The sequence below is a fragment of the Meles meles genome, chromosome 1, assembly GCF_922984935.1.
Source record: "Meles meles chromosome 1, mMelMel3.1 paternal haplotype, whole genome shotgun sequence".
Classification (NCBI taxonomy): domain Eukaryota; kingdom Metazoa; phylum Chordata; class Mammalia; order Carnivora; family Mustelidae; genus Meles; species Meles meles.
In genome coordinates this window covers 182,854,919-182,878,699 of record NC_060066.1, presented here as the reverse complement: position 1 = coordinate 182,878,699, position 23,781 = coordinate 182,854,919, and the positions used below count along the sequence as shown (strand labels likewise).

At 45.9% G+C, this 23,781-nt stretch overlaps 1 protein-coding gene across 4 annotated transcripts in view; it reads left to right on the top strand.

Annotated features, from left to right (window-relative positions):
- The first annotated feature begins 13,352 nt into the window (after nucleotides 1-13,352).
- The window catches only part of KDM4A (lysine demethylase 4A), a 44,759-nt gene continuing 34,330 nt past the window's right edge, over nucleotides 13,353-23,781 (top strand). For 2 of the 4 annotated variants that reach the window (XR_006818424.1, XM_046006368.1), the window contains exons 1-5: nucleotides 13,673-13,742; nucleotides 16,537-16,713; nucleotides 17,585-17,760; nucleotides 20,413-20,527; nucleotides 22,382-22,575. Coding sequence is in view for 3 of the 4 variants with exons in the window: in XM_046006368.1 (XP_045862324.1) it covers nucleotides 16,576-16,713; nucleotides 17,585-17,760; nucleotides 20,413-20,527; nucleotides 22,382-22,575 (623 nt within the window). In the remaining variant the exon portion in view is untranslated. Of the gene's footprint in view, nucleotides 13,449-13,672; nucleotides 13,743-16,536; nucleotides 16,714-17,584; nucleotides 17,761-20,412; nucleotides 20,528-22,381; nucleotides 22,576-23,781 lie in introns of those variants that run through there. The other 2 variants (XM_046006376.1, XM_046006382.1) reach the window with 2 other exon arrangements.

The following is a 23,781-nucleotide window of genomic DNA, read 5'->3' as shown; positions in this document are numbered from 1 at the left end:
TTCCCTCTCTCTCTCTCTGCCTGCCTGTCTACTTGTGATCTCTCTCTGTCAAATAAATAAATAAAATCTTTAAAAAAAAAAATACTCTGGTGGAGGTACCTGGCTAGCTCAGCCTGTAGAATGTATGATTTTTGATCTCAGGATCCTGAGGTCAAGCCCCACAGTGCGGGGTAGAGTTTACTTAAAAAAAAAGATACTTTGGTGTATGGTTAATGAGAGCTGAGTTCCTTCCCCAAATTGTTTTTTTCACCCAAATAATTATTTGTTAGATCACCATTCTCTCTGCACTGATTTGTAATGCCTCCTTTTTATCACGGGTGAAATCATTATAAATACAATGTCTACTTCTAAGTCTCAAGTCTATTTCATTCATCTATCTAGTCAAAGCCAGAACTACTCATTTAACTGTTGTAGCTTTTTTTTGTTACCTGACACAGCTGGTCCCCTCCATCATTATCTTTTCATTTTTTTTTTCAAAAGTAGAGCTATTCCCCTGTTTTTCTTCCAACTGGATTCTAGATTATTTTTGGAAAATTCCCCTCCCTCAGTGTTGGTTGCAGATTTGATTGTACCTCAATGAATGAAATTGACAGCAATGCATCTGAAGAGTGTGTGTTAACATAAAACAAAGAAAAGCTGAAGTCTCAATGAAACCTAGAATTTGGGGTCAAAGCAAGCTGTGCCCCTCCAGCACTAATGAAAGGGAGGGAATGCTGCATGGTATCCGCAATCATCCCAGTTTCTAGAACAAGTGCTGTAATGTGGCTCCAGGATGCTGCAGCCTGGGGGTGGGGGAGGGCTCAGTCATAAAGCGTCTGCCTTCCTTTGGCTCAGGTGGTGATCCCCAGGGTCCCAGCCTGTGAGTCCTACATTGGGCTCCCCGCTCAGTGGGGATCCTGCTTCTCTCTCTGCCTGCGGTTCCCCCCGGCTTGTGCTTGCTTGCTCTGTGACAAATAAATAAAATCTTTAAAATATACATATTTATTTATTTATTTAAAGATTTTATTTATTTATTTGACAGAAAGAGATCACAAGTAGATAGAGAGGCAGGCAGAGAGAGAGAGAGAAGCAGGCTCCCTGCTGAGCAGAGAGCCCGATGCGGGACTCGATCCCAGGACCCCAAGATCATGACCCGAGCTGAAGGCAGCGGCTTAACCCACTGAGGCACCCAGGCGCCCAAAATATACATATTTTTTTAAATCTATGGGCAAATATTCACTACAGCATCATTTGTAATAGTTAAAAGTTAGAAATAAGGCAAAATGCACACACCCATACCCACACCAACACTTACATGGTCTTCAATCTTGCTCAAGTGAATTTGGAGACCGCCAGTATCCGTATCATCTGGGGACATTTTAGAAACAATCTCAGGTCCCACCCCAGACCTACTGAAAGAAAAAAAGAGTTTTTATTCTGACAGTTTCTTAGGGTATCTGTATGAGTGTTAAAATTAGAGGAAGCTCTGGCAAGAACATACACCACAATGTTCGCGGTGATTTTCTGGGTAGTGATGTTCCCTGTTTTAAATGCATTTGTGGGGTGCCTCGGTGGCTCAGTGGGTTAAAGCCTCTGCCTTCGGCTGGGGTCATGGTCTCAGGGTCCTGGGATGGAGCTCCGCATTGGGCTCTCTGCTCAGCAGGATGCCTGCTTTTCCCTCTCTCTCTGCCTGCCTCTCTGCCTACTTGTGATCTCTGTCAAATAAATAAATAAAATCTTTAATAAATAAATAAATGCATTTGCTAGTTTGTCTACCTCTGACTTGCACCATTTCCATAAGAATATGTCAATCGGAAGACACTCCACGCTGTGGCTGAACATGCCTGGACACCCTTCTTGGCACCTCTCAGCCAAGACCCAGGAAATCTCCCCCGCAAAATCCCAGTCTTAGCCCCTTCCTCCTCCTCCCTCAACCAGACAGCCTCCCATCCAGCTGTGTTGTTGGTCCAGTAACCATAGCACTGGGCCGAAATTATTATTCTTGCTTCTTCAGCTGTTCACAAACTAAAATAGGAAAAAAAATACCAAAGAAATTATCCAGGCTGCAGTGCAGAAAGGAAATGCAAATTGACATTATAATTATGGTTTGATTCATCTGTCTCCTCCAGTGGACTGTGAACTTCAGAAGACCAGGTCTCACTTGCCTCCCAGCTTCGTCCCGCCCAAAGCAAGGACTCAAGAGATGTTTGCAAAGTGGATGAAAGAGAAGGTGTTTTTTGCCCAGGCCCTGAGGCAAAATCTGATTTGTCAGGAAGAATTCTGGCGGGGGATGTCTGGCAAGCTCAGCCCTCAGAATCTCCTCTCCCACCTCCTCTGAGGACTTCCTTTTGCTTCCACCCCGAGCACACGCCCTAGGGGCCTCTTAGAGGGACATCTCATCCCCCAACCACCGCAACTGAGAGAAGACCTGCACCCCCCACACCAGAAACCCCCCCCCATAAACTGCTTTTCTTCCCTTCCCCCACACCAATGGCAGGAATGGCTCAGATAGAGAGTCACCAAGCAACAGTATATATTTTTTAAGATTAATTTATTTATTTTTAGAAAGAGAGAGAGAGCACGTGTGCAGAGGGAGGGGCAGAGGAAGAGGGAGAGAACCTCACACGGACTCTTCCCTGAGTGTGGATTCCAACAGCGGGCTCTATCGCAAGCCCCTGAGATCATGACCTAAACCAGTATCAGGTCAGACACTCAGCCAACTGAGCCACCCAGGGACCCCAACAGTAATTTTTTTTCATTTATTTATTTGCCAAAGAGAGAAAGAGTGTGCCTGCCTGCACAAGCAGGGGAAGCAGCAGGCAGAGGCAGAGGGAGAAGCTGGCACCCTGCAGCCGAAGCCTGATGCGGGGCTCGATCCCAGGACCCAGAGACCAGACCTGAACCGAAGGCAGGTGCTTAACCAACTGAGCCACCCAGACACCCCCAGTATTTTCTTTTTTAATAAATAAATAAGGGTCACCTAGGACCTGGACTGGACTTTGACCTGCTGAGAGGCTTTTGGCTCCAGTACTGGGGTCCCTCTCAATCACCTTGTGGCCCAAACCCCTTTGCAGGGATGGCCTTTTCCAGCCTCATTTCAGGGCAGTCTCTGCAGAGACTCCTATCTGAGCTGCTGTGTGGTCCTCTGTCTTCAATCCAGCAAACATGCAACACCCTTATTACATGCTTTAGTGATACCTGTTACTTTGCTAATCACTTAAATGGAAAAGCACTCTAAATGGGCTGTTAACATTTATGTTTTTGTTTATTTTTTCAAGTAGGCTCCATGCCCAACATGGGGCTTGAACTCACAACCCTGAGACCAAGCGTCGTCCGTGCTCCACCGACTGAGCCAGCCAGCCAACCTATGTGTTGCTAAAATTTAATTCCCCCAACAGCCCTGTATAGGTGGTTGCATACGATCTCCTTTTGCAGCTGAAGACTAAGATCCAGAGAGGTTGAGCAACTCACCCTAAGTCACACAGGAAGGGAGCAGAACCTAGATGCAAACCTAGACCTGTGTGACTCCAGAGCCCGAATGCTTAACTTCCATACACACTGCAATCCGCGTAGCTTCATTTATCCCTTTCTTCCACCAGTAAGATTCCAGGAGTGTTACCTGAGCCAGGCCTTGCACAAAGTGGTGGGATTTAGTGGTGGAAAACAAAGTCCCTCCCCTTAGAGGCATAGTCTGGTGTCCCGGAAATCTCGTGTACACACATAATTACAAGCTCTCCTGGATGCTCTGTGCGCAAAGCACCAAAGGCAATGAGAGCAGCATGGGACTGGTGTGAGATTCAGAAAGGCTTCTATGACAAAGTGGTCTTTAGTAAAGGCCCAGAGCTCGGGGGAACACAGCTCCTTGAAGGAGTGCGTTAGAAAAACAGGACAAAGGCCGGCATGCCCTGAGCCCAGAGAGCATCAGAAAGTGGTGCAGGGTTGGGGGAGAGAGGGTCAAGGCCAAATCCCTCAGGGCCTGGTCAGCCAAAGCAAGGGAGTTGGAAAGATTTAAAGGGTTTTCAATAGAGTGGTAAATTCACAATTGCTTTCTGGAAAGATCACTCTGGCTGCCATTTGGAGAACAGATTAGAAGGGGCAACGGTTACAGCAGTCCAGGGAAATGGTGATGTGGCTTGATGTGGGCTGTTAGTGACAAACGAGGGAAGAGGAAGGGGTACGTGGGATAGGGTTTTGAAAGGAAGTCCAGTAAGATTGAATGTGTATTTCAAGAGAAGGTTCTAGAGCACCTGGACACTTAGATGAATATAGTGCCTTTTCTGAGGTGGAGAACACTGAGGGAGAAGCAGGCTGAAGGGAGAACCAAGAGTTTACTTTGGTTGAGTTTGAGACGCCTGGAATAGTCCGACTGGGCAATTAAGAGTTGTCTTCATTTTTGGGTCAGCACAGTATTGGTGTTTATTTAAAACATCTGTAAATAAACGAATGCCCAAATGGATGGAATTTGAGTTACATCTTGAAGAATGGATGGGATTTGGCTTTGAGATGAAAACATGTTGGTGCCTGATACCAAAACCAAACCAAGACAGACCAAACCCCAATAGAACAGCTGGTGGAAGCAAAGACTTAAAGGGCTGAAAGTGATGGAGAAGCGGCCCATAGGGCACCTGTTGTTGCCGCTCACCAAGGCTTTTTGTGCCTTTGCTCCTGACCCTGATCCATCCTCTGCAGAGCTGGAAAAGAAGTCAGGGCGAGGAAGAAAAATGATGTTTTTATTAACGGAGGGATCCAGGGTGTATTTCATGTTTGTATTTTTATATTTCATAGGCTAGAAGGCCCTGGTCTTTCCAACTTGACCTTGTCTGCAAGGCCGAATTCTCTATTTGCATGGACTGACCTGGCTGCAGGACCTCAAGCCCCGCCCTCAGTGGCCTGGCTGTCCAGGTCAGGCGGAGTCCCTGCAAGTTCCTGTTGCTTGCCGAGCTCTGCTGCCTTTTGGAGCTGCTGGTGTCAGGTACTTTCCAGAGCCTCCAAAGCTCCAGAGAGAAATATTTAAGTTTAGCAGATAGTGCCCACCGGCAAAGGTTGGAATAAGACCGACCCATGGGGCTTAAGCCCCGGGGCTCCGTGGGTTAAGCCTCTGCCTTCGGCTCAGGTCATGATCTCAGGGTCCAGGGACTGAGCCCCACATCGCATCAGGCTTTCTGCTCAGCAGGGAGCATGCTTCCCCTTTCTCTCTGCCTGCCGCTCTGCCTACTTGTGATCTCTCTGGCAAATAAAGAAATAAAATCTTAAAAAAAAAGACCAACCCAGAGATGAAGACCAAAAGCATTGTTAGCATACAAACAGCCCTTTTTGCTTGTTTACTCATTCAGATCATCTCTCAATCACTTATTCAACAAATACCCTCCAGTTCATATTCAAGTTACCAAAACTCCCAACACCTAATCCCCTCAGCTATAAAATGGGGACAGTCATAATGCCTTCTTCAAAAGTTCATTAGGACAATGAAATTAGAGAATATCATTCATTCACTCAACAAATATTTAGCACAAAGGGCTGGGGGTGTCTTAAGTGCTCAGGATAGTGATTAACAAAACACAGATCCTTGCCCTCACGGAACAGAAACAGACATTCTAATGGGGAGAGTTGATGTTATGCCCGAGTTTTCAAGTCCGAGAGACCACCAAGGAGCCAAGCACCGATGCAATCACGCGAGGATTTATTTGACAAACTTAAGCTTGGGCCCAAGTATACCCGACACAGCGGAGTAGGGACTTGGACCCCGAGCTTAGTTAAGGCAGGGGTATTTATGGGTTCCTGTTACTAAAGCAGGGTGGGAATTCCTCGAACAAAAGTAGGGTGGGGGTCTCTGAAACTAAAGCAGGGTGGGTCTTCCTGAAACCAAAACAGGGTGGGGGTTACTAAAGCAGGGTGGGGGCAAGTTCAGCCCTTGGGCACAGGGGTCTGAGATGGCTGCCGGAGCTAAGATGGCTGTATTTATGCTAAGGCTAAACCTGAGGGGGGATGGCCTTAATTTTCTCAGCCTCCACATTGATAGAAAAATAAAGCACACAGTGGTGGTCAGGGAAGCCTTCACTGAGGAGGTGACAGGTCAGCAAGGCTCTGAAGGAAGTGAAGGAGCAAGTGAAGGAGCATTAACACCTGGGAGAATGGACAAGTGGAGGAATGAGCTGAGGCAGTTAGACAGGAATCGGGGTAGGGGAAAGTTGTAGGCCATCAGAGGACTTGGCTTCTCTCCAGAATGAGACAGGCTATCGTTTGATGTTTTTAAGGGAAAGAGCAACATGATCTGGCTTCTAGTATTTTTTTTTTAAAGATTTAATTTATTTATTTGACAGAGAGAAATCACAAGTAGACAGAGAGGCAGGCAGAGAGAGAGAGAGGGAAGCAGGCTCGCTGCTGAGCAGAGAGCCCGATGCGGGACTCGATCCCAGGACCCTGAGATCATGACCTGAGCCGAAGGCAGCGGCCCAACCCACTGAGCCACCCAGGCGCCCCAATCTGGCTTCTAGTATTAAAGAATCACTCAGTTGGCTGTGCTGGGGAGACTATAAAGGGCACGGGCAGTAGCAGAGAGAGGTATCCTGATCATGCTAAAGGTGATGGTGGCTTGGCCCAGAAGTGGAAGGAAGTGCTGGATTCAGGATGTATTTTGCAAGCAGAGCAGAACTATATACATGTTAATGTCAATGCACAACTCATTAAAATTTTTTCAATAAATTAGACTGTCAAAATTAAAAACGTTTGTGCTTCAAGACACTATTAGGGGCTCCTGGGTGGCTCAGTCATTGTCTGCCTTTGGCTCAGATCATGATCCCAGAGTCCTGGGATCTTGCCCTGCATTGGGCTCCCTGCTCAGTGGGAGGCCTGCTTCTCCCTCTCCCACTCCCCCTGCTTGTGCACCCTTTCTTGCTCTGTCTCTCTCTGTCAAATAAATACATAAAATCTTAAAAAAAAAAAGAACGGAAAAAATCTTAAAAAAAAAGACACTATCAAAATGAAAAGACAGGGCACAGAATGAGAGAAAATATTTACAAAGCCAATATCTGATAAAGGACTTGTATCCAGAATATATAAAGAACTCTTACAACTCAATGTTAAGACAATTCAATTAAAAAATGGACAAAAGATTTAAGTGGATATTTCACCAGAGAAGACGTATGAATGGCTAATAAGCATATGAAAAGATGTTCAACATCATTAATCATTAGAGAAATGCAAATCAAATCCCTAATGGATACCACTTAACATTCATTAGAATGGCTATAATCAGAAAGACAGACAATAACAAATGTTGACAAAGATTTGGAGAAATGGGGACCCTTGTCTATTGTTTATGGAAATGTGAAGTGGTACAACCATTTTGGAAAACAGTTTGGTGGTTTCTTAAAAGATAAACATAGATTTACTTTGCAACCAGAAATTCCACCCTTAATTATCTACCCAAGAGAAATGAAAACACATGGTCAACACAAAGATTTGCACATAAATGTTTATAGAAGCTCTATTCATAAGAGCCAAAAAGTGGAAACCACCCAAATGTCAATCAGTACTGTAACCTAACTCAGAGGGTTTGCCCCTTGGAGTGCTTATCAAATTGAACACAACCCAAGAAACTGTTGAAAGCAAATAACTTTTTATTACTTGCTACAAGTATGGAGACGGAGAGATAGTGCTTAAAGCACTGTCTCCCCAATGTGTTGGCAGAGGACATTTTTATTCAGTTTAATAGGGGGCGGGGTCTGGGAGCTTGTACAAGCATTTTCAATTGTGCAATTCAATTCTGTTCAATTGTGCGTTCCTAACATGTCAACACACTGGTGCATCCATCTTATGTTCAAAAAATGGAGGAAAACAGGGGTGCCTGGGTGGCTCAGTTGGTTAAGCTTCCTTCTTCGGTTCAGGACAGGATCCCAGGGCCCTGGGATCCAGTCCCACACTAGGGCGGGGTTGGTCCCTGCTCAGCAGGGAGCCTGCTTTTTCCTCTGCCTGTCATTCCCTCTGTTTGCGCTCTCTGTCTGACAAATAAATAAAATCTTAAAAAAAAAAAAAAATGGAGGGAAACAAAACAAAAAAATGGCAGAAAACTCCAAAGAACGGAGAAGATCTTAGTATTAAGAAGACCTAAAGGTGGGACGCCTGAATGGCTCAGTGGGTTAAGCATCTGCCTTTAGCTAGTCCTGACCCCAGGGTTCTGGATTGAGTCCCGCATTGGGCTCCCTGCTCAGCAGGAGCTTGCTTCTCCCTCTGCCAGTAGCTCCCCCTGCTAGTGCGCGCTCGCTCTCTCTCTGACAAATAAATAAATAAAATCTTCAATAATAATAATGAACTAAAGGTAACCTCAGGACAACGGGGGCGGGATGGGGAGAGGGGGCGATTCTCTGTAGGTCCGGAGCTCCAATCCATCTCAAACTGGCTCATGTAAGGGGTGATCAGGTGAAAATCCGAGTTGGGTGTCTCCTTGGCTGAAACTGTTTTGCAAAACAAAACACATTCCTTCCCTGCTTTTGTCCCTTCCGCTCCTCTTTTCTGCTGAGTAACTTCCCATGGCACCCTAGCCAATAATGGTACAACAGGAGGGCACCTGTTCGGCATAGTAGAGAGAGCATGGGGCTCTTATTCTCGGGGTTGTGAGTTCAAGCCACAGGTTGGGTGCAGAGATTACTTAAAAATAAAATTAAAAAAAAAAAAGCCAGTTACGAACACTGCATATTGTATAGTTCTATTTGTATAATTCTATTTACATGTCTAAAAAATGCAGATTTATACAGACAGGAAGTACATGAATGGTTGCCTGAGGCTGGTAGTAAGGACAGTGATTGTAACTGGGCACAAGGGTCTTATTGAGGTGATGGAAATGTACTAAAACTGGACTGGTTGATGGTTGCACAACTTAATTAATTTAATTAAAAATCATTAAATTATACCCTTAAAATGGGCAGATTTTATGTTCTGTAAATTATACCTCAGTAAAGTTGTTTTTATAAAAAAAATGTCAATGAGAATGTAAACAATTTTGTGTATATATAAAGCACTTAACATAGTGTCTGGAACATAGTAAGTGCTCAATAAATGTACTTAATTTTAGGGGCACATGGGTGGCACAGTCAGTTAAGCATCCAACTCTTGATCTTGGCTTAGGTCCTGAGCTAGCTCTGCATGAGATCGAGCCTGCGTGGCCTTGGCACTCAGTGTGAAATCCACTTACACCATTTCTCTCCCTCTGCTCCTCTCCTCTGCATGCTCACACACTCTCTCAAATAACTAAATAAATCTTAAATAAATGTAGTTAACTTTTTTTCCTCTTAAACTCTACACCCAACATGGGTCTCGAACTCATGACCTTGAGATCAGATGCTCCACCAGCTAAGCCAGTCAGGTGCCCCATTTCAGGAGACTTTTTGCTGGGTCTGATAGGAGAAGTAGTTACTGCTGACACTGTCCCTTTCCTCCTTATCCCCATGAATGAGGATGGGAAGTCTGGAGCTTCAGCAGTCCCCTTACCACCATGAGGAGCACATCTCTGAGGGCCCAAACCAGGCTGTGAAGTATAGACAAAGGTGGAAGCAGCCTTTTTCCTTGGTGACTTTGTTGAGCATTGAGCCAATGCCATTAAATACCTCCCTTCAGGGACGCCTGGGTGGCTCAGTGGGTTAAAGCCTCTGCCTTCGGCTCAGGTCATGATCCCAGGGTCCTGGGATTGAGCCCCATATCGGGCTCTCTGCTCAGCAGGGAACCTGCTTACCCCCTCTCTCTCTGCCTGCCTCTCTGCCTGCTTGTCATCTCTGTCTATCAAATAAATAAATAAAATCTTAAAAAAAAAAAAAAAAACCTCCCTTCAGACTTCTTACTACACATGAGGAAAAAACCCTTGTATTTATTTAAGCCACTGTTGCTAGGGTTTTCTATTTCTGGTAATGGAACACATTCCTCAATGATAGTATCAATAAGACTGAAGTGAGACCCTTGAGAGATTTTTCTAATGGAGGAAGATGGACATGTAAACAAATCCAGGCACTTGTGGAACACTTGTTTGTGGAACTCTGTACGGGGTGAGGTCATGGACTGCAGCACAGAGTCCCTAGTTACACACCGGCCTCTGGCTCAGGCAACAGGGTAGACGACCTCCCTAGGAACGCAGATGCAAAACCTAAGAGGTGGAGCTCATTTGTGGGGCAAATACATTTGTTCTCTATTGGGCATGTGGGTTTTAGGTGCTCGTAGGAATCCAGGGGGAGGGATCCAGAGATGGGTGGGTGTTTGGGTCTGAACACAGGGGAGAAGATTATGCTGGAGTAGAGAATGGGTGTCATCATGTGCACATGAGTGAAGCTTGAGAGTGTAAGTGTTTTTAGCTCTTGTTTCAGGCTTTATGTTAAGTGCTTTGTATTCTTTTTTTTTTTTTAAAGATTTTATTTATTTACCTGACAGAGAGAGAGGTCACAAGTAGGCAGAGAGGCAGGCAGAGAGAGAGGAGGAAGCAGGCTCCCCGCAGAGCAGAGAGCCCGATGCGGGGCTCGATCCCAGGACCCTGAGATCATGACCTGAGCCGAAGGCAGCGGCTTAATCCACTGAGCCACCCAGGCGCCCCAAGTGCTTTGTATTCTTACCACCACCATCATCATCCATTCCACAGCTAACGGAGCACTTAATACATGCCAATTTGACTTCTCAGTACTTTACCTGCATTATCTCATTCAGCTCTCACAACCAAGAAAGGGAAGTACTGTTCCAATTTTAGTTATAATCGAGAATTAGAGAAGTTAAGTAACTTGCCCCAGGTCATACTGCTAGTGACTTGTGAAATCAGAAACACCTAAGGAGAGTTTGCAGAATGAGAGAAGAGCCCCAAAGACAGAGCACCATGAGGACAGCAACGTATTTTCAGTTTTTTTAAGTTAAAATTTAATTTTGGGGACATCTGGGTGGCTCAGTCGGTGGAGCATCTGCCTTGGACTCAGGTCACGATCCCAGAGGGCTGGGATCGAGTCGGGCTCCCTGCTCACTGGAGAGTCTGCTTCTCAACCTCTGCCCCACTCCCTTACTCATGCTCTCTCTCTCTCTCTCACTTGCTCTGTGCACCCCTCTCTCAAATAAATAAAATCTTTTAAAAAATTAATTTTATAACTTTTTTTAAATTTTTTAAAGATTCTATTTATTTGACAGACAGAGATCACAAGTAGGCAAAGAGGCAGGCTGGGGGCGGGGGGGGGGGAGGAAGCTGGCTCCCCGCTGAGCAGAGAACCCGATGTGGGACTCAATCCCAGGACCCTGGGATCATGACCTGAGCTGAAGGCAGAGACTTAGCCCACTGAGCCACCCAGGTGCCCCAATTTTTGTAATTAAAAAAAAAAAAGATTTTATTTATTTATTTGACAGAGAGAGCTAGCACAAATAGGAAGAGCAGCAGGCAGAGGGTGAGGGAGAAGCAGGTTCCCCAACAAGCAGGGAGCCTGATGTGGGTCTTGATCCCAGGACCCTGTGACCATGACTCTAGCTGAAGGTAGATGCCTATCGACTGAACCACCCAGGAGTCCCTCAATTTTGTGATTAAAAAAATTAAGGTATCATGGGGCACCTGGGTGGCTCTGTCGGTTACACATCTGACTCTTGGTTCCAGCTCAGGTCATGATTTCAGGGGTGTGGGATCAAGCCCTAAGGTGGGCTCTGCATTCAGTGTGGAGTCTGCTTGGGACTCTCACTCACTTCCCCCAGAATAAATAAGTCAATCTTTTAGAAAATTAAGGTATCATGTACATTGAATGTTATGGACAACTTATAAGTGTACAGTTCAATAAAAATTTTAAATGTGAACGCACCAGTGTAATAACCACCATCCAGATCAAGAAACACTAGTAAAATGGGTGCCTGGGTGGCTCAGTTGTTAAGTGTCTGCCTTTGACTCAGGTCATGATTCCAGGGTCCTGGGACCCTGTCGGCCTCCCTGCCCAGCAGAAGTCTGCTTCTCCCTCTCCCACTCTTCCCGCTTATGCTACCTCTCTCTTGGTGTCTCTGTCAAATAAACTAATAATCTTTAAAAAATTACTAAAAGAAACAAAACAAACACCCAAAAACAAACAAGCAAAAAAACCCTCCCACATTATTAATATCCAAACACCCCAGAAGCATTCTTTAGGCTTCTCCCCCATCATTCCCGGTCCCACATCCAAAGGTAATCCCATCTTTGGCTTTTTTCACCATGATTAATTTTGCTATGAGTTAAGGGGTGGGACAGGAAAGATGAGCTTTAAAAGGTGACTAAGATAAATTGATTAGGGAAACGGGAAAATGTCAAGAGAGCCTGACTTAGGCTTCAACTATCATGTGATCACACCAACTAGAAGCTTGTGATACAAAGTAGCAGCGATCTTGGAAAATCCTCTTTGGCAGTAGTGGGAAATGTAGCAAGATCAAATTCAGAATAGTTGGTAGTCACAGCAGTAATAGCAACTGTATCCATGCCCAGGTCAGTGGAGCTCAAAAGGCATGCTGTAGCATGGGTAATTTTGGACATTTTTAAAAGATTCTGGTTGTGAGAATTCCACTTTTCTACCGAACCTATCCGAGCGTCCTGTAGGCTTCCTCGCCCATCAGCCCTCATAATGTGGGAGCTCCTTAGAGCGACTCAGTGCCCCTTAGGAACAGTTCCTAATGACTTCTAGGTACCCCCTCAACTCTCCCGAAGTACGTCTAATGACTCCCAGGATCTTCTCTCCCGCCCCAAGAGTTGCTCCTAATGACCCCCAAATCCCCGCTCATTGAAGAACTGCTTTTTAATGACCCTAAGGACATCTCCCCTCCCCCAGAGCTCTTTCCCCTTCAGGAACTGCTCCTTTCAGGAAACGTCTCATCTTGCCGGCGAGTGAGAGGTTTCCCATGATACGGGACTTTCAGTTTTCAAAACCAAGTCAATCTCGGGCAAAACAAGACAAGTTGGTCACCTTATCAGAAACTGCTTAATCTCGGAAGCTGCCCCTAAGGGCTCCAGCGCACGTCCACTTTAGGCGAGGGTCGCACTCACTCTACAAAGACCCCGCCCCACCCTTTCATTAGTAACATCCTACAATAATCTCACTGTCCCTACCCCGGCCGACCATCCCATTTCTAGGCGCTCGCCTCTTTCAATGCTGATTAGCTATGGGCGGCCAGAAGCCCTCCTGTGATTGGCCAGCCCCGCGATTCAGCCAAGATGCTCAGTGGCCGCAGTCCCGAGCGGTACAGCGTTTCCTCCTGGCAACAGCCAGACCCGGCGCTCATAGGCTGAGCAGACTGATATGCCCAGACTTTTGGGCGACTGAAGCGCGTGCTCATTGGCTATTTGAGGAGTGATAGCGGCCCTCCAGATTGGTTGACGCTGTGCGTCTGCGCGAGGCCCGACTTTCAAGAAGAGGCGGAGCTTCGTCCTTCGCCGGCTGGAAAAGCGGTAGGTACGGCTAGCGGCGACAGCAGGAGCCAAGCCTTAGCCCTGCCGGGGCAGTGGGCTTTAGGTAAGAACGATGCCGTTTTGGAATCCTTTAGGTTTTTTGCTGCTGTGGCCGTGACCGTGAGCTCCGATGGGGGAGGGGCGGGGGGTTTGCCGTCAGCGGAGAGTGATAGGCATGGTTCTTGGCCAATGGGAAGAGGAGTTTCTAAAATGGGTCCTGAGATTGGCCCTTTCTAATCTTTTATGGCCAATGCACATCGGGAAGGGAGGTGGGTGTACTGGGCCTTATTTTCTTCTTCCTGCGGCCGGGCCTCACTCGCCTAGGCGGCGGGGCCGGGAGGGGCTGTCCCTCTACGCGGTGAGGTTCGGGGACCTTGGGAGCGGGGGGCTGCCTTGGGAGTGGTACCCGCGGGGGCAGCTGCGAGGGGAGGGGGCGGGAGTTAGAGGAGGTTGTTAGCTACAGCGACCTTTATTGAGTTACTAAGTACCGGGCCTAGTGCTTAGCGTTTCGCTTGCATCATCTGAGTTAATCACAGCAACCCTGCTGGGCCAGGAGGTTGGGATCCCCATTTTACAGGTGGGGAAACTGAGACTTGAGCAACTCCCACAGCCAAGGTCACACAGCTAATAAATGGAAGAGACCGGATCTGAATTCAGAGTTGTTTTGATTCCGGAGCCGGGGCTCTTCAACCACTAGGCTTTGTTGCTAAATGGGGGAAATGAAGGAGTCAGGGAACAGGAGCTTTCCCCAGGGAATGGGTTGGGGGGAAGGGAATCCTAGGGTTGAAGAAAGGCAATGAGCAACTGAAGTGGGGGCGAGGAAATCAGTTATTCAACAGTTCTCGAGCGTCTGCTCTGTGCTGTGCATTGTTCTAGGTTCTAGGCATACAAAGATGACTAAGTCCAGAGGCAGGCCGGGGTGATGGGGCCTAACACCCTGTTCACATGATTATATGTTTTTGTAAAATTGCCTGAAGTAAGATACTTTGTGTTTTTAAAAAAGAGGGTCTTCGAAATTGGTTAAACTTGAGGTGCCTCTGCACTTGGATCTTCCCTTGCAAAGGGCTTAGTCTAGGTGGAAATTATGATGTAGGCAGCATAGGGTAATGGCAGAAGCCTTGGGAGTGCATTGCAGGACGGTGGGGAGATGACCTGCTATGTAAAACGGGGATAGTCGTATACCTTCCATGTAAAGTTTTTGTGAGGTGCACGAAAAGCTCCTGGCCAAGAACATACTTCTTTGTTTTTGGTGAAATGGAAGCTTGAGAGATGTGGGTAGTGAGGCTTGTCTTCTCTCCTTCCTTAGACAATTCTGTGCCATGCTGTCTTCCTAGTCTGTTAGTAGGTTGCTGGTAGGTTGGAGGCTGTTGCTTGAGGCAGTTGCTTCCCTTCTGAGCTCTCCAGCTCTCATGGGGAACTTTTGGAACTGAACTGCCATGGGTTTGGAGCCCAGATTCGGGGAGTTGAGGGAGATGTTTTTGCTTCTAAAGTGGCTCCTTTCAGCTGGTGTGCTTGGTTCTTACTCGGTTGGAATAGTCTAATGTGTTACCAGGCACTGGGATGCACCCACTTAGTTGGTGGCCTCATCTAGAAACAGTATTTCACCTTTTCCAATCGGTTTGAAGTTTGTCCTGTATTGTCAGTGTATTGCCCATTTAAATTTTGTCCTTCGAATTCTGGGTATGGTGCAGTTGAACTAGTCTCTAGCTTGACCTCCTGTGGTACTGCTGAAATGACATTTTGGTTTAGGTAGAACAGTTTCAGTTTAGGGTTTGAAATACTAGCATCAGAGTACTTTTTTAACTCTTAAGCTTTGTAATCTTGTAGCCAAATAACTTTCCTTAGTAATCTAGAATCCTATTTTAAAGTTGTGCCCTAAAAGGGAGCCCATAGGTTGTTGTTGTTGTTTTTAAAGATTTTATTTATTTATTTGACAGAGAGAGACACAGCTAGAGAGGGAACACAAGCAGGGGGAGTGGGAGAGGGAGGAGCAGGCTTCCCACAGAGGAGGGAGCCCTATGTGGAGCTCAATGCCAGAAACCTGGGATCATGACCTAAGCTGAAGGCAGAGGCTTAACGACTGAGCCCCCCCTTGTTTTTTAAATCTGGTTGTTTAAAAAATAAATAAATAAATTTGGTTGTAATACATTGTTTAACACCCTCCCACACCCCAAGCAATTATCAAAGGTGAATAGGGAGGAACTTGAAAAGATAGGAGTAAAAGAGGGGCAGGGCAGCTGTAGAATTGTTAAATGGGACCAACAATTTAGTAACAAATTTTAGCTGAAACAGTGTCTCTATTTAAGTGAGATTTGATTACATACAGTTTTGATACATTGAATTCTTTTCTTTCTTTCTTCCTTTTTTTTTTTTTTTTTAAAGATTTTATTTACTTATTTGACACACAGAACCACAGCCAGAGAGGGAACACAAGCAGGGGAGGTGGGAGAGGGAGAATCAGGCTTCCCGCTAAGCAGGGAGCCAGATGTGGGGCTCAATCCCAGCCTGGGATCATGACCTGAACTGAAGGCAGACGCTTAACAACTGGGCCACCTGCTTAACAACTGGGCCACCCAGGTGCCCCAATACATTGGATTCTCTTAAGCAGAGCCTTTTCTATTTGTATTCTTGTTCACTTAAATAACCTACCTAGAGGCAGATTCCAGCTGCGAGGTCTTAATGCTTCTTCAGGATTTCTACACCTTTTACTGTTTCAGCACTGACATTCCCAGCATTTTTTTTTCTTTCTAAAGTTTTATTTAAATTCCAGTTAGCTAATGTAGAGTGTAATATTAGTTTCAGGTGTAGAATTTAGTGATTCATCACTTATTTACAACACCCAGTGTTCACAACAAGTGCCCTGCCTCCTTAATATTCATCCCTCATTTACACATCCCCCTGACATTCCCAGCATTTATTTCTAATTACATTCTATGTTCTTTTTTAAAAATATTTTATTTATTTATTTATTTGACAGAGATTACAAGTAGGCAGAGAGAGAGGAGGGGAAGGAGACTCCCTGCTGAGTAGAGAGCCCCATGTGGGGCTGGATCCCAGGATCCTGGGATCATGACTTGAGCGGAAGGCAGAGGCTTTAACCCACTGAGCCACTCAGGCGCCCCACATTCTATGTTCTTAATGTATTTCTTCAGGTTCCTGTCTGACCAAAGTGACCTCAGAAAGGAGGGAAGATGGCTTCTGAATCTGAAGCTCTGAATCCCAGTGCTCGGATAATGACCTTTTACCCAACCATGGAGGAGTTTCGGAACTTCAGTCGATACATGGCCTACATTGAATCCCAAGGAGCTCATCGGGCTGGGCTGGCCAAGGTGAGGGTGGGTGGGGTGATTCTACATGGGTTTTATGACAGGGCAGCAGGAATTTTTCATAAATGGGGAATGAAAGCCAGTCAGGATGCTCAGTATACTGTCTTATTTGCAAGTTAATTCCTTTTATTAACGTCTGAAGCATCTTTCAGGTAGGAGGAGAGCTGCTTGGCATCTCTAAAGGGAAGTAAAGAGCCAATGTCCCAGGGCCAGGTGCTGTGCTGCTTCTTCCATCCTCATGGCAGAGATGGGTGCTTCAGTGGTTTTACCTGTCACTGAGGGCTTAGACCTCCCACCTTCTCTCTCTCTCTCTTTTTTTTTTTTTTTGAAGATTTTATTTATTTATTTGCCAGAGAGAGAGAGAGCGGGCGCGAGCATAGGCAGGCAGAGTGGGAGCAGATGCAGAGGGAGAAGCAGGCTCCCTGCTGAGCAAGGAGCCAGATGTGGGACTCGATCCCAGGACGCTGGGATCATGACCTGAGCCAAAGGCAGCCTCTTAACCAATTGAGCCACCCAGGCGCCCCTCCCACCTTCTCTTGTCCTCATTTCAGTCTCATCCAGCAGCCTGAGGACAAGTTGGTTCTTCATGTGCACTTTCTGTTAGATTAAGAGAGAATCAACTCTTCAGCCTCCTGTCTTGGTGTCCGGATAAGATACTGAGCTGAGAATGAGTATTACTTATCTTTGGTCATTGCAATGAGGCAGCTAGTTGGTGGCCAAACTAGATCAGGGCTAGCACATCAGTGTGACTTGCTATGTTAAACCAGAGTCCCTTTATAGTAAAATCAGCTGGTTGGATAGCAGCCCACCCACATCCTGGACTGTGACCAGCTTGCTAGCTTTCTGATCTCTTTGTTTCTTGTGTTCTCTACAGGTTGTTCCTCCAAAGGAGTGGAAGCCACGAGCATCCTATGATGATATTGATGATCTGGTCATTCCTGCCCCCATCCAGCAGCTGGTGACGGGGCAGTCTGGCCTCTTCACTCAGTACAACATACAGAAGAAAGCCATGACTGTTCGTGAGTTCCGCAAGATAGCCAATAGTGATAAGTGAGTGAAAACCTGTCCCTTCCTACCCTTCATAGGGTCTAGGAGTTAACGTCTCATCCTCATAGCTGTCTCTTAACCCTGCTGCTGTGCCACTGAAGGGCGCTGTGCTCTGCTGTTTTTATGGAAGTGTCCTTACTATTCTCAGTACTGCGTCACATTCTAAGTGCATCCATATTCTTACCTAAAGTAATCCCACTGTGAGTCCCACTTCCCCCTCAGAAGTGGGATCATTCTTTGACCTTGGTAAGTCGCAGAGTTGCAAAAGAGAAAGTTGGGAGTTGGTTCAAAAGGAGTTTTTGCCAAGTGTGTTGATAATACCTGCTTATCAAAAGCTGGCCCTTGTAATTTCTTCTCTTCTTTCTGGGTTCTTCTGTCTTTTATCATGCTCAAACTCCTCACCACCCATCCAGCCACTCCTTTCCGTTTGGACATAACAAAGTGTGAATAAACTGCCATGCTGGTTGTTACTTTCTTGGCCTTCGTTCATCATCCATACATCCTTATCTCTCTTAGACACGCCTTTGTGTAGGCCCTCTGTTTTCCCTGGTTTCTTCTCTGTTGTTTTGAATATTTAGCTCTCATTTGATCTCAGATTTACAGAAAATGATTTTGTGGTTCCCTCTTGAGCTCTTGACTGCTCCTTTTTTTTTTTTTTTTTAAAGATTTTATTTATTTATTTGACAGATCACAAGCAGGCAGAGAGGCAGGCAGAGAGAGAGGAGGAAGCAGGCTCCCCACGGAGCAGAGAGCCCGATGCGGGGCTCGATCCCAGGACCCTGAGATCATGACCTGAGCCGAAGGCAGCGGCTTAATCCACTGAGCCACCCAGGCGCCCCTTGACTGCTCCTTCTTAATGCTCTTTCTTGGATTTTCTCCTTTCCCATGTTACTCCTTAATTTTGAGTGTCCACAAGAGATTCCTTCCTTTTTTCTTCTTTTTTTTTTTTTTCTGTGCCCTTTTGATCTGTACACGTCTTGATTTCAGCCAGTCATATATGTTAGATTGTATCTTTGCTGTGAAAGAGCCCAGAGCTGGATGTGTGTCTTGGCAATCTTCACACTTCTTTTTTTTTTTTTTTTAAAGATTTTATTTATTTATTTGACAGAGAGAGATCACAAGTAGGCAGAGAGGCAGGCAGAGAGAGAGAGAGGGAAACAGGCTCCCTGCTGAGCAGAGAGCCCGATGCGGGACTCGATCTCAGGACCCTGAGATCATGACCTGAGCCGAAGGCAGCGGCTTAACCCACTGAGCCACCCAGGCGCCCAATCTTCACACTTCTTAGGGCACTACTTTGTGGCTTTACAGTCGCGCTCTCTCACATCAGATCGTGTTCTGTTTCTGTGCTTTGCCACCTTTTCCTTTGACTTATCACAATTCAAAATGTGGTTTTCTAGTTCTGTTGACAGCTTAACTCTTTGAACATCTGTATCGCTGACCAACCTGCTGTCTAAAGAGTGAATTTATGTAAGAGCCTGTTGAAGAAGTGTGATGAGCTCTGCAGATGAAAGGCCATGCCATCCTTTATGTGTGGTTTTTAGCTATGTCCTGGGGCCGGGCTCACCTGCCTTCTGGCTCATGGGGCTCCACCAGAGGCCTCAGTCTCTTGTGTCTGGTTTCTCCTGTCAACATATGGGAGGGCTTTGATTTCAGGATGCCTCTTTTTCAATTAGCAAGTCCTGTGTCTTTCCCCTTCATCTGAAATGCAACAAATCCTTACCCTTGATTTCTATGTGCATGGTCAGCCAGCTTTAAGAAAACCCAGCAGGTAAAAATCTGAATTTATAAAGTAGATCAGTTGGAGGTGTTTGAAATATTTCAAAGGGATTTAAGAGTCCTAAACTTCATTATTTAATAGGCTGACATTAAATTGTAAGGCCGTATTTAAAGTAAGATTTTTTCCCATTCATTCCATTGTCTCCTCACCGTCTGTTTTGGGTCTTCACTTTCACTATATCCATTCATATTTTTTTGCCATTTGAGTTACAGTGTGCATTTTCAGATATCTATTCGATTTACACATTATTTTTTGTTAAAGTGCTGTGTAATAATTTTTGAGTGGTTTGAATATTTAAAAGATTTTTTTGGAGTAAATTCTTAGTAGGTGATAATTGAGCTAAAGAATAGAGATATTTAATGCTTTTATAGAGACATACAGACAGCTACGTGTGTGAGTACATATGTAAAAATACATTTTTTCCTTTTTTTTAAAGCATCTTATTTTTTAAAGATTTTGTTTGTTTTTATTTATTTGACACAGACAGAGCGAGAGAGAGCACATGTGCACGTGCACACACACAGGCAGGGGGAGCAGCAGGCAGAGGGGGAGGGAGAGGCAGACTCCCAGAGGAGCAGGGAGCCTGATTGCTGGGCTTTATCCCAGGGCCCTGGGATCATGACCTGAGCTGAAGGCAGCGGCCTAACTGACTGAGCGACCCAGGCGCCCAAAATACTTTTTAAGAAGATAATAAAACAATACTTTGTTTTTAGGTGTGTTTATTTGTTGAGTTAGTCACTGCATAGGGTGCTGCAAGTGTTAGTCTTGTTCTCCTGAAATATCTTGTCTCCAGAACAGGGGATTGTGTCTTGTGCTGTTCATAGTGCCTAAAGAATTTAGTCCTGGTAAGTGGTTAATACTTTGTTTACTTTTGAAAGGTACTGTACCCCACGCTATAGTGAGTTTGAAGAGCTTGAACGGAAATACTGGAAAAATCTCACCTTCAATCCCCCAATCTATGGTGCAGATGTGAATGGCACTCTCTATGAAAAGGTGAGACTCACTGGAAACAGCAGCGGTTTTGTGATTTAATACCATTTTTTTTTTTTAAAGATTTTATTTATTTATTTGACAGAGAGAGATCACAAGTAGGCAGAGAGGCAGGCAGAGAGAGTGAGAGAGAAGCAGGCTCCCTGCCGAGCAGAGAGCCCGATGCGGGACTCGATCCCAGGACCCTGAGATCATGACCTGAGCCGAAGGCAGCGGCTTACACCACTGAGCCACCCAGGCGCCCCGATTTAATACCATTTAAAAAAACATTTTTTTTAAAGAATTTATTTGCTTGAGAGAGAGTGACGGGGAGAGAGCATCAGAGGGAGAAGCAGACTCCCTGCCGAGCAGGGATTCCCAATGCGGGACTCCAAGATCATGACCTGAGCCGAAGGCAGTCACTCGACCAACTGAGCCACCCAGGCGCCCTAATTTTTTTTTAGGCGCCCCAATTTAATACCATTTTTATCTGCCCAGCACATAGTAGGCACCTAAAAGCTGCTTTCTGAATGAGTGGCTTTGCAAAGAACCCTTCCCCAAAGGCTGATGCGCTGCGCTTACTTAATTGTGGGTATTTTTGCATGTGACTGAATTTTATTTCTCCCACTCTACATGTGAATTGGGAGATGCGGTGTTCTTTGCAAGGGCTGTTAGAATAGTCTGTGGGTGGTAGCTGATGAGTTCTTGAAAGGGTGGGATCACAGTTAATGAAAACGTTGGGGGAGAGGCTGTGTGGTTCTCGCAGAAAAAAGATCACTGACTAATCTAGTGAAAGGGGTGGATAATTAAGAAGAGAAACGTATTTAGATTTTCAGAACCCTCAAACAAGATTCCTTTTTTTTTTTTTAAAAGATCTTATTTATTTATTTGACACACAGAGAGCTAGAGAGGGAATACAAGCAGGGGGAGTGGGAGAGGGAAAAGAGGCTTCCCGCCAAGCAGGCAGCCTGATGTGGGGCTGGATCCCAGGACCCCAGGATCATGACCTGAGTGGAAGGCAGACGCTTAATGACCCCCAAACAAGATTCTTTAGCAGAAGCTTTATAACAAAGTGCATTGGATTGGGGTGTAGTGTTTTTGGGCATAAAGAACAGCCTTAGGTAACAGTCTAAGGAAGGAATATTTGGGATGGTTTTTGGATGATTAAAAAATCGGTAGGGTGTTGGAGGGATTATCCCTCGGATTAATTTAATGTTTTTGTAAATTATTGGAAGGAAGGGATTTAAATAGATCTCACGTTTTTTGATGGCAATTTTTTGAGTGATGGAAAGTGAAACTTACAGATGTAAATGGCAGGCAGATACTATGAAGGTCTGGGATGGCGAGGTACAAAAGCTGGGCACGATAATCCAGAAGGGATTTATAAGAGGTGGGATCCTAGCAGACCATGACAGTTTAGGAAAAGTATTTGGGTGACACTGTAGACTTTTTACGGAAGACACTGCCCAGTAGAAATTGGGGTTAAAGAGTCAGAAATTGGGATAGTTAATTACCGTGTTGTATTTTTGGTAGCGTTAAGAGTTCTTTCCTATTTTGATGTAAGTTTCTTGAGCTTCAGATCAAATTCCTCCTCCTGGGGTTAAGAACAGGCTGGCTGTTCCCTTCTGATTCGTCTTTCATATCCTGGTTTCCTTTACCAAGTGGTATTTGGCCTTTGGAGGTCTAATTGCGTCTGTTCAGTGGTGGCTGTGAAGAGTGAGGGGGGCTGTGGTTTTGGGATCGAGGCTGTTTCCACATTATTCCACATCTTTCATCATTAAAGGTGATAGGTCTCCCATGGCCTCTTTTGTCATTTGTAGGTTAAGAACCTTAGTTTATATTTACTATAGTTGCCCTCAACTGTGATTTTCTTTGCAGCATGTAGATGAGTGGAATATTGGCCGACTGAAAACAATCCTGGACCTGGTGGAGAAGGAGAGTGGGATTACCATCGAGGGTGTGAATACCCCGTACCTGTACTTTGGCATGTGGAAGACCTCTTTTGCCTGGCACACCGAAGACATGGACCTCTACAGCATCAACTACTTGCACTTCGGAGAGCCAAAGTCCTGGTAAAGCTGGGCTGCCCTTGACTCTGGGGCTTCTCGGGCCGCCACAGGCCTCTCAGCTCTTGTGTGCCTATGTGGTACCTCGGGATCTGATTAAAAGGCAGATTTGGCTTCAGGAGGCCTGGCCGGGGACTGGCATTTGACATTGTCACCAGGTGTTTCAGCCAGGGGGTGCTGTTGGAGCCTAGTGCTCAGACCGGTCTGTGAAGAGCAGGGCTCTAGGTGGCAGGGCATTTAATACCCCTGTGTGAAAAGCTAAGTTGGCTGAGTTCCTTCCTGAGAGCCCCAGAGGCTCTTCCAGGCTCTTCCGCTGTGAATTATTTTTCTGAATAGGCCAGAGGCACTTCTTAGAGGCAGGCTTCTAAGACTGGAGGCACTCCTTCAGGTGACCAAAGCTTTTTTTTCCTGATGGAAAAAATACTTCATGAGCAGCACTGCTGTGCTTAACCCTGAGAGGGGATGCAAGGCTTCTCAGTGTATCTTCCTGCTCTCCAGGATGTTCTCAGTCTAGTTGGGGAGACAAAGATCTGTTCTCCCCTCTCTCCCTGTGCTGACCTGTCTCTCAGTCCCAGCATTTTAGTGAAGGTGTTTTGTTGGACAGCAGTGACCAAAACAGATGAGGCATCCATCCTCATAGGTAGGAGACTGAATGTGTGAGGAAATAATAATACACTGAAAGAAGTTCTGACCGGCGCTCTAGGTCCGCGTAGGAAGGGTACGTGAACGTGGGGTGGGGATTGGAGAAGGCTTCCCTGGGAGAGGTGACAACGAAGCTGAGCACTAACATGAGGGGGCCTAGCTGACTGGGAAGATGGTGGGTTTGGGGCAGGGAAGACTGAGGAGAGTGTGTCCAGGCGGTTGGAACAACACATGCAGGGAGCCTAAGTTGAGAGAGAGCACGATGTCTTCACGAACTAGCGGAAGTCCGTTGTGGTGCGGGTGTCGCGTATAAGGAGGGAAGAGCGAGGAGGCTGGCGGGGACACCACGGGCCAGGTCACGGGGAGTTGTGCAAACTGCATCTTCATTTTCTTTGCCAGCATCTTCAGCCACCTCCTTTCTCTCAAAGGTTTTCCTTTCTTTTTTGAGATGCTTTCCAGTTTCTAATCTTGGTGGGGGGCAACCTTCAGAGCCTCTGTTCAACCCCTAACTGCTGTCGCATTTCGTTTCTCAGATGGCTAGACTTATAGAATCTGTACATGTTGCTTTTG